Genomic DNA, 11,053 nt, shown 5'->3' on the forward strand with positions numbered 1-11,053 from the left:
TCTGTGTCTATTTCTTTAGTCATTCTTATCTGTTTTGAGTCCACTGCACTGCTATCCCCCTCATTGGGACACTGATATTCCATGACACAATGCTGCCATCTGTTGCTCAACTCATGTAGCACCTGTTGAGTTTATTGTTCAGTAAATTAAAAGCCCCAAACGATCTTTATTTTTCACACGCGGTCTGATGCTTTGACTTAATAACAGGACAAGGCTTGCAATGTCCAGAAAAATGCTAGCTACTCAATAAACATTAAATAACATTCAGTAAACATACTTACAAGAGTGCTAAAATAGCTGCGAAACATTGTAACACCTTTTTCATAAAGCGTTACCTCAGTGTGTCCCGATTGGAAAATGATGCAAGCGATACAAAATACAACAGACCCAAGCTACAAAGTTTATAGTATGTCTGCTGCAAATGTCTTTCCTAAAAAACACTGAACTTTTATTGCCCCGTAGTAACGTTTATATTTAGGAGTTATTTAGTCATACATCCAGAAGGATTTGATTGACAACTGCGACTGTCTCGAAGGCCCCGCCCCCTCTGCTCTCCTGACCGTGCAGAAGCAGCTTAAGCGTGGGAACAAAACTTCTTACATTTCGCTCAATTATTAAGATTTATATGACTTAACGTATTATAAACACATCACGTTTTCACTTAAAGCATATTAATGCGCACATAATGACTCGAGAGGAGGACCTGTTGCGGATTGCTAAAAAACTAGACAAGATGGTGTCTAGAAATAACATGGTGAGATCCTAATTTTGACGCAACGCTTCACGCTGTTTGTTTGTGCGATCTCGGTGCATGCTGTTTATGAATGACTCTTTTCAACTTTTTTGCATGCGTATTTATGCTGTTTTAATAATGCTTAATTTAGATACAGGCGTGCACAAGCGTTGTTTAATTTTGTTTTGAGACCATGTGTGTGTAATAGGACTATAGAGACGCATGTGACAACAGGTGCTGGCTGAGGATTGCGCAGATTTACTTTAGATTTATTCAGGGCAGCGACAAGAACGAGGACCAAAGTGTGATCGGTATAGACAGAGTTTTGTTGACATGTTTGTATTTTATGTCTTGGATTCCTCGTAGTAAGTGGCGGCTCTGTGTGTTTTGGCCGACATAAATATTTTCACACGCACGGGCAGAGAATTTAAAGGGATAGTTTCTTCAAAAATGAAAATGAAACTTCTGCAGTAATTCACTCACCCTCTTGTTGTTCCTGTATGATTTATGACTGTGAAACACAAATGAAAAAATGCCTGAGATTTTGCAACAGTGACAATGAGTTATTATATTGTAAAAACAAATAAAATACTGTAAATAATATAAAGAACAAAATTAATACAGTTATTAGGTCATTAAATAATTGTTAAAATACTAAAATGATTAGCTATCTCCCTGTCTGTATAGGATGGAGCTCTAGATCTTCTGAGAGAACTGAAAGATTTCAACATGACACTGAAGCTTCTTCAGGTATGTTTGCTGGATCAGTTGTATTGATATACTTTATTGATTCCTTAGGGAATTATAACTGCATATCAAAGGTATCTCAAACAGCCTTAAACACATGCAATGCAACGCTTTTGTTTGTCTTTGAGAGTCAAGATTTACTTTGTTCCAGGATACAAGAATTGGCATGTCTGTCAACGGAATAAGAAAACATTGCACCGACGAGGATGTTGTCAACTTGGCGAAGATTCTTATCAAAAACTGGAAGAAGCTTTTAGGTAGGTGTAATGATTTGATGAAATAATATAGTTTTTTTTTTTTTTAAAGTTCATTTATTATAGTCTGGCTTAAAATACAATATTTTAATGAATTTATGCTGTTATGTCTTCATCAGAATCAGCTCAAAACCAAAAATCTGAGAGGTCGAATGAGATGAAGAATGGCAATCATGCAAGCAAGCCATCTCCTGAGAGAGAGTCCAGGTATGTTTGCTGGTAACAGGGTAAAACATGGAGGTATTCCAGACACAGCTTTTGTAAAGTGTAATTGACCCTTCACAAAGAGCTCAATTGACAAGCAATCTGACCAATCATGACGCCGAATCCGCCATCTTGTATAATTGTGTGTATTGATGTCGCTCCGCAGTTGAAATAAAAAACGTTCTGATGTTCATTCGTGTTCATTTCGTGCTTTGAGTAAATATGAAAAGACGGTCGGTTCACGTGCCGCTTGAACTGAGGTGCTACAGTGATCTGTCATGACACACAAAAGGGCCACAAAATGGTATTTATTGTTTGAATTTCTTAAAAATTACAAAATTTGAAAGCTGAGACTTTGTTTCATACTAGACGTAACCTGCTCTGTCTTGACTGTCTGTGCATTGTCAGGTTTCTCTTTGCTCCGCAATGTATTTTTTTACTGTTTTTGCGAAGGGTCAATTGAAAGCTTTGGGAATCTCTTCCTATAAACATACCAGAGGGTGCTCTGTTTTTTATACTAACGTTGATTTATGCAAAAGGGGAAATAAGCACAGACTTGTTGTTTGCGTGATGAAGTATAACCTGTTTATCTTGTCAGTCCACAAAGGTCAACAACGGAACTTAAACCAGACTTAGACACTAACAAGAAACTCGATGAAAAACACAGAAGAGAGAAACGTGATGCAGAGCTCAGGAATGAAAAACGAGAAAGTGAACAGAAAAAAGAGAAACAATCTATTAACAATAAAAGGGAACGAGAGAGGTGAGAAGCCCCTGTCCTGAAAAAATCCCCTCTGCCCCTGCAAAACCGTGCCATTAGATTGAGGAGTTTTATGTGCATTCTGTTTAGGAGAGACGCATTGAACAGTGATCATCTTCCCTCCCCAATGACGCATTCATCTCCGCCTCCCAAGTGTCCTCCGGTTGGGGAAGTGAAAAGAGAGAGGTTAGGGCTTGTGCATGCAGTTGAGGCATGTGACTGCGGTTAGGAGGAAGCACTTATACCACATAACAAAACATGCAGCCATTTCAGATGATCTAGAAAATAACTATTTTCTTTAAAATTTCACAAATTAACAACTGCATTTTTTTTTTTTTTTTGCACTTTTTCTGCAACTGTGTAGTTCTTCTGTTGGTGGAATATAAGAATTGGCTTTTGATGTTGAATGAATTTTAAATTAAACAAGAAGTGGAATTTACTGAATTGAAAAACAAAATCAACATGGTTACAACACACAGTTGGTTATATAGTGAAACAAAAATAATTGCATCATTAATTATTGACTAATTATGTCTGTTATTTTCACTGAATTGTAACATACATGTTTACGTTAACTGATTAGACATTCACTACAGTCCAAACGTTTGGGGTGAGTACGATTTTTTTATATTTTTGAATAAATATGCTCTTATGTCTTGACTGTCACCTGATTAATTGTATGCATCCTTTCTGAATAAAACTATTAATTATTTTACTTAAAAAAAAAAAAAAAAAAAATCTTACTGACCCCAAAGTTTGAAAGGTAGTGTATTTCTATAGCTAAATACTTATAGCTAAAACAATCACAAAATATCTGTCAATTTATTTAAAAATTGCACTAGTACACATTCATTTCTATCTTCCTTATATTCAAATTTGAATTGCAGTTCTGCATTGTGTTTGCTACATTCCTGGTGAAATTATAATTTGTTTTGTTGCTTTTGCTATGCTTTTGCTACCATGGTTGTCCAGCATAAAAGTGGAAACAGTAATGTAAGATTAATTTTCACTTTTGTTTAGGAAAGATGCCCCTGTTGATTTTTTCCCTCCTGCTCCGATCAATTCCCACCCTCCACTAAGACGCTCATCAGTAGATGTAAAGAAAGAGAGGTCAGAGTGGTTTGCATGCTTGGACATGTATTAGTTAAGAATGTGTCATTGAAGTGCAAAAAGTTCTATTTTCTAATGTAGTCTATTGGTTATATTGCATACTACCTACAGTGGTAGTTGATACAGCAACAGAAACTGTTTAAAAGTTTATATATATATATATATATATATACACACACACACACGAGACCTATAGATGACCTAGTATCACACATTCTATTCAAAATATAAAAAAAATCTTACTAACCCCAAACTTTTGAACAGTAATTTATAACAAGTTTAAATGCTAAATTTGATGTTTGCATCCCTTGTACAGAAAACACACTCAGGGTCATTTACAGTCTTTTCTTCAGTCTCATCCTCATAAACGTCCCTTCATAGATGGAAAGAAAGAAAGGTTGGACACTGTGCTAGAAGTGCATGCAGTGTGTGACAAGAAAACATCTACTTTTATACAAGTGATCTCCTTCATGTTGAATCAACATGCTTGTTTTCATGCAGGAGAGATGCACCTCATCCTCTTTTTCCTCTTCATCATCACCTTCATCCTCCACTTCCTCCTCCTCCTATTCCTATACCTAAGCGTTCATCAGAGGTGAAGAAAGAAAGGTCAGGGGTCGAACTCGAGAATGTGTTCAGAATTTGTATTGTTTATAATAATTATAGTAAATGTCTAACATAGTGAGTCACTTCCAAATATCTATCTTCACAGGAAAGATCCTCCTGAAACTTTACCTCCTCCTGCTCCTATCCTTTCTTCTCCTCCTCCTCCCAAACGTCCATCACTAGAAGAGCCCAAAGAAAGGTCTGAGCACCTTTCAGTTAAAGTTTATAAAGAGGGTTTGTGAGTGAATAGAAAAGCACAATGTGATATATCATTATTGCTTTTGTTTTGGAAAATAGCAGTCATTGCTAATAATTCTGATGGGAAATTGTAAATGATCACTTTTAGTTGACTAGATGACCTAGTATCTCACATGCGCTTCAAGTTTCTCTTTATAATGCCACATTTGAATTGTATATTTCTTGCCTAGGGCAAAAAAAGCACCTGATCCGAATGCCCCGCTTCCTCCTTTACCTTTTCATCTACATCCTCCTCAGAAACGCGAGATGAAGAAAGAGAGGTCAGGGCTTGGCGTGTTGTCTTTTTGAGTAAACAAATACTGCTAGTCCTTCAGTCGCTGCAGCATCATTTTAGGATAACACCGTGTTCTAACCAAGCACAATGTTCCTTGTCATAAATAATCGGTGACTTTCTTTGCTTAGAAAAGAAACGGCTGAACCCAGTGCTCCTCTTCCTCCTGTTCCTCTCCATCTTCAGCCTCCAACACCTACAAAACGTCCCTCATTAGACACAAAGAAAGACAAAGAGAAAGAAAGGTTAGGGTCAGGCGAACTGAAAAGCATGTTGATATTAAAAGCTTTGTGCCTGTGATTTTACTTAATTACTTCATCACCTGAAAAATAACTAAAGCTGTTTTACTATAGAAAAGACACATCAGACCCGAAGCTACGGACTTCTGAACACAATGAGAAAGATAGGTCAGAAGCATGATGAATACTAACCCTTGGACAAGATCATTGTTGAGTGAAATTAAAGTTGAGGTTGCAGTGTTTCATCTTAACTAAACTGTTAATGTTATGAATTTAAAGAGATATTACCACCCAAAAATAAGGATTTTGATATAATTTACTCACCCTCATGTTCTTTCAAACCTGTATGGCTTGCTTTCTTCTGTGGAACACAAAAGGAAAATATTAAACATGGTGGAGTCGCTCTTTTCCATGCAATTCCAGCGAATAGAGTGGAGCTTTAATGCTTCAAAAAGCATCTATAAAGTATCCTAAAAGTATTTCTTACAAGTTGTGTGCTATATTCAAAGAAACTCATACAGGTTTGGAATGACATGAGGGTGAGTAAATGACGACAGAATTTACATTTTTGAGTGAACTATCCTTTTAATTTAATTTGGGTAAGTCTTTGTGGTGATAATAATTGGTCACCATCCCGTAGCGCTGAGACAATGCTTCTTTTTCAGAAAAGACACAAGTGACAGTAAACCACTCAAAAGGCCATCAATGAAGATCAAGATTGAGAGGTTCGAATAGATGTTTTGCAACCGATTGAAGGCAGAGGGCAGCAGAATTGCATGCATTATTCTTGTTTTGTCTTGGGTGTTTGAGGACGGTGGTGATTTGCAAAACTCATGGTTTCTTTGTGTTCATTAAAACTATTAAAATTGTCACCTTTATTCCCCATTCTACTTTTGTTTCTAGAAAAGACTCAGTGGATTCTAAAAAGCTCCATTCTAGAAAGCTCAGCCTGGATGGACAGAGAGACAGGTCTGCTCATGCATCACTCTTCATTAAAAACGCTGAAAAGATCGATGACATTTTCAGGGTAAAGAAAATCAGGTGTTTGTGTTTTACACTTTTACTGCAGTAAGGACTCTACTGACTCCACGTCAAGCCATCACCTTTTGAAAAGACAGTCAAGTGAACTTAAATTGGAGAGGTAACCTGTTGCAGGAATGCAATAGTAAAGTATTTAAACTTACTGTTGTTTTTACAATGGTAAATGCATGTTCATTGATGTTCGCCACAGAATGTTTACTATAGAATGTTTGTCTTATTTCTCCAGGAGAGATTCTACTAACTCAAAGTCTGGCAGCTCACCTCAGGCCAGGAAATCTAGTGAAAGGCAAGAACTATATTTACAGTAGCCCCATTTAGCTGTGACCAGCATGCCATATGGCTTTATTATTCTTCAGGGAGTTCTCTACCAATGGTGGCATTGCGTTCTCATTCTCATCCTTTTGGATGAGCTCAGATATACTTAAAATTCTGCCTGCTTCATGCCCCAGTTGTAGTACACCACAAAATCCATTCAAGTAAGAAATCAACAAATCATAAAGTTGTTTTACAGATAGCAGTAATAAATAATACTGTTGGGATGTGCAATTTAAAGGAACACTCCACTTTTTTTGGAAATAGGCTCATTTCACAACTCCCCAAGAGTTAAACAGTTGAGTTTTACCGTTTTTGAATCCATTCAGCCGATCTCCTAGTCTGGCAGTAGCACTTTTAGCGTAGCTTAGCATAGATCATTGAATCGGATTAGACCGTTAGCATCTCGCTCAAAAATGACCAAAGAGTTTCAATATTTTTCCTATTTAAAGCTTGACTCTCCTGTAGTTACACCGAGTACTAAGACCGATGGAAAATGAAAAGCTGCGATTTTCTAGGCTGATATGGCTAGGAACTATACTCTCATTCCGGTGTAATACTCAAAGAAATTTGCTTTCAAATGGATTCAAAAACGGTAAATTTCAACTGTTTAACTCTAGGGGAGTTGTAAAATTAGCCTATTTCCAAAAAAAGTGGAGTGTTCCTTTAAGTGTATTGTTTTAGTCCATGACTTTCCCACTACATATGCTATGTTTAAATTATATTATATTTAACCCTCATGTTGTGTTCTAGTCATTTTAACTCTGAGAGGATTTTCTTTTTCCCCGAAAATGCTAGTTAGTGTTATTGCATTGGACTAAAACCTAATAACTTTGCATACATAGGGTATAACTTCCTCCCTAAAACAAAACAAAGAATTTTTGTACTTTTTTTTTTCTTTATCTCATTACACTTGCAGTGTTCCTGGTCAAAAATAACCGGCCTGCAAAAAATTACACAAATTTCTCATGCTATATTAATACCAAATAATGCTTTTTTTCACTCAAAAATTGAAGTGCATAAGCTCAGATTAATGATCATTTGCAAAAAGAAATATAAAACGTGCTAATATAATAAAACGTTGACAAAGATTAAATCCAAAATTTAGGAAAGTCTGGTCAAGGATTTTCAGTACAGCACAAGGGTTAAAGCTGAACTATACTGTACTACACAACTTTTCAAATCTGAGCACTTTTGGCATCTGGAGTTCAGACCTCCAGGCTGTAAATCGTGGCATAAATCTGGGCAAAAGTGATGAAAATCCAAATGAAATAGAATTCTCAGTTCCTGTTTTGGTTTAACTGAAAGTCCAATTTTCACATGAATATTAGAGAACTAATATTCTCTAATAGAGACACCTTCCTGTTTTCCCCATACAGCAAGAGTAAACCAGAGACCCCAAAGACGCCCACAACACCCACAAGCCCCCTCTCCCCGTCGTTTAGCTCCGGTGTGGGTCCTGTATGTCCTCGTCTGAAAACTGGGGATCCCATCAGAGACAAATGCATCGGAATGCTGGCCGCTGCGCTACGTACAGATGGTACACAAAAACAAACAATGACAAACACTTGACACCCACACAGACATGCTGACATATATTGTTTTGATGCTCATTTTGCAGATGATACTCACAATATGCTTTTCCTCTTAGATGACCACAAAGACTATGGGGCAAACTGTGAGGGCATGGCGGCAGAAATTGAGGATCATATCCTTAGAAAACATGTTGACTAAGTCAAACTAAGTGCAGAATCTTCTTGAAAATATTGTTTAATGTTTGCAAGTTGATCTCCTTAACTGTGTTCGTCTGGATACATATCTACCAAGAGATAAAAGTCACAGATATGAAATACAAGAACAGAGTTCGCAGCCGAATAAGTAACCTCAAAGATCCCAAAAATCCCAATCTGCGTAAAAATGTCTTAGCTGGAGCCATCGAGTTGAGGCGCATCGCTATCATGACTGCTGAGGTGGATTGCACATTTTGGACCTCTTAAATAATTGAATTTATTTGAAAAAAATATATATAAAAAAATAAAATAATTAATATGAATTCCAAGTTAAAATGTGTTGTTAAGTAAAATGTGTTGTTAATAATAATTATAAAATATAAATATAATTTGGTAAGAATTGTTTTCAAAGAATATACACTACTTTCTTTGTTTGAAAAATACAGTTTTCTGTGTCCCCAGAAATGATGCAAATATGCTGATTTGATGCTCAAGAAATATTTGAAAATTTTAGTAACACCTTTTATCAATTAATGCAACCTTGATAATTACAAGTATTAATTTTACCAGACCTCAAATTTTTAAACAGCAGTGTATCTTCAAATTAAGTTAATTATTCTTACCATATTTGCCCAAAATATTGATATAATTATGCTTAAAACAAGAAAAGAGATAAGAAATTTTAGTTTACAGCGCAGTTGCAAAAGTTAGCCTTTGAAATAAGGTGTTGACAAACAGATGATATATCTGAAACTAATGCATAATGTACTGTTTATAAATCAACACTATGTTCCTGCTGTTGTAGGAGATGGCTAGTGATGAACTGAAACAGTTGAGAAACGTGTTGACTCAGGAGGCCATCCGAGAACATCAGATGGCAAAGACTGGAGGAACCACCACTGACCTGCTGCAGTGTGGCAAGTGCAGGAAGAAAAACTGCTCCTACAACCAGGTACATCAATGAAACTTATCTTACAATTATTAGTTTCAGATATTTATAATGCATAAGAGCCTAGTAGAGTGCCTAGTCATAGTCTGAGCAATGCACTCTTAAAAACGTCTTTCAGAACCCTTGAACCAGTAAATGAGCCTGTGACCATTTGAAAAACATTCTTATAAATAAAGTTCATTTGTAACAAGAACTGTATCTTATAGAAGGGAAATGAAATGTGCATATGAACTAATTCCAGTTTCCATCTTTGCCTGTCATTATTTCATTTGTTGGGAAAATAAATCTACTCATTAATGTTTTGTACATTTACAGGTGCAAACCCGCAGTGCTGATGAACCAATGACCACCTTTGTGTTGTGCAATGAATGTGGTAACCGCTGGAAGGTCAGAAAAATATGTTTTGGCTCATATTTACTATGCATTTCTTAACAAACCATTGTGCAGTAGGACAATGTAAGTAACACAAGTGTCTTTTAATATGTTTTTTTTTTCTAGTTCTGCTAACCCGAAGCCAGAACTCCAAGAACAAAGACCATGTAGGATTCCTCATTTTTTTAATTTGGAAGAGAATGTAATATAATGGTTTATTCTACCAGCAAATGGCCCCGAATTTCTAATATGTAAATTAAATCTTTAAATTTTACACAACAGGAACACAACATAGCAAAGCATGTGTTCTGTTTATTCATAATTGAAGTGAAAATTAATTACCTAGGAAATGTAAATCTGTTTAAATTGTACGCTTTTATACTGTTTTATGAAATGCCAGATTTGTTTTTTTTTTAACTTGATTAATCAGTTTATTATGCAGAATCTTATTGGGGTCAGATGTTTAAAAAAAAAAAAGGTAAAATGTAATTTATGAAGAGAATCCTAATCTATTTCAGATGTAGCAGCTATACTGTTTAGTATAACACAAATAATTATTTTAAATGGATCTAAAACTCTTTTTTTTAATTATGGTGATACATGAAATATTGTAGAAAAAAAAAACTTGGTTGAATTCAAATAATAAATGTAATATTGATTTGAATAAATTGTTATATTGATTTTTTTTTTCTTTCTTTTTTTTGTAGTAGTAGTAGTAGTAGTTTTGCATAAAGGCCTAGGACCGTTCAGGCACAGCTATTGTTGTCCAAAGCTCATCAAATATGCTTGGCCTCTGTTCAGTCAGGTGTGCCTGCGCCAGTCAACCTGCCAGCCCTGTGAAAGCAGAAAATCCCACACATGTAGACGACACACATTTTCTCTCTCTCTCTCACACACACACACACACACACACCTGCACACAAACAAACACTCAGAGAAATAATGAGATGCAGAACTGCAGTACTGATTGAATCAACAGCTCCACATCATGCTGTGAAATTCTCAAAAATACAAAGCCAGTCACTGCTGTATTAAATTTCCCAATTTTATTATTCTGCAGACAGTTATACTGCTGACGTATGTGAATTAAATACAAGTAAACAACGTACGTTTATGATGCAATCCATTGTCGCAATTGCTCACGTATTTCTAAAACATGCTATATTTTTGAAACCTAAATTATAGTCCCTTTCTATTATTTTACAATAGAAATAAATTGTTGTACCCTATGACTCATATATAAATGAAGACTAATAGAGTTTGAGTGAGAGCCATTTTCCTTGTCTGTACTTGTGGGAAATTTATTTCATTGGTAATATGTCAAAGTCCGCCCCGTGTGTCGTTATTCATGGGCATTTCCTACTGACGCATTTCTAGCCGAGCTAATGATGCGCCTGTCACTATATTTTGGGTTTAATAAGTATCCTGGCCTCTGCTATCCTCAATGCACTGTGTTTGAAACGAGAT

The 11,053-nt window shown here is 35.9% G+C and overlaps 1 protein-coding gene across 7 annotated transcripts; it reads left to right on the top strand.

Annotated features, from left to right (window-relative positions):
• Window positions 1-499: 499 nt before the first annotated feature.
• On the top strand, window positions 500-10,814 carry LOC306887271 (transcription elongation factor A protein 3-like). Of its 7 annotated transcripts, XM_079444890.1 has the most exons (23): window positions 500-754; window positions 1,421-1,483; window positions 1,632-1,737; window positions 1,854-1,941; window positions 2,537-2,701; window positions 2,789-2,884; window positions 3,719-3,808; window positions 4,125-4,205; window positions 4,310-4,417; window positions 4,521-4,613; window positions 4,843-4,932; window positions 5,075-5,188; window positions 5,297-5,350; window positions 5,848-5,907; window positions 6,086-6,151; window positions 6,252-6,323; window positions 6,450-6,509; window positions 7,915-8,075; window positions 8,187-8,243; window positions 8,351-8,505; window positions 9,071-9,217; window positions 9,530-9,601; window positions 9,713-10,814. In XM_079444890.1, the coding sequence occupies exons 1-23, from the start codon at window positions 686-688 to the stop codon at window positions 9,719-9,721; spliced, it is 2,076 nt and encodes a 691-aa protein (XP_079301016.1). In that variant the 5' UTR covers window positions 500-685; the 3' UTR covers window positions 9,722-10,814. The 7 variants fall into 7 exon arrangements, with proteins under 7 accessions (XP_079301016.1, XP_079301017.1, XP_079301018.1 ...); XM_079444891.1 differs by lacking the exon at window positions 5,848-5,907; XM_079444892.1 differs by lacking the exons at window positions 4,843-4,932; window positions 5,075-5,188; window positions 5,297-5,350.
• Window positions 10,815-11,053: the final 239 nt, after the last annotated feature.

Source organism: Barbus barbus, assembly GCF_936440315.1.
Source record: "Barbus barbus genome assembly, chromosome: 21".
Lineage (NCBI taxonomy): Eukaryota > Metazoa > Chordata > Actinopteri > Cypriniformes > Cyprinidae > Barbus > Barbus barbus.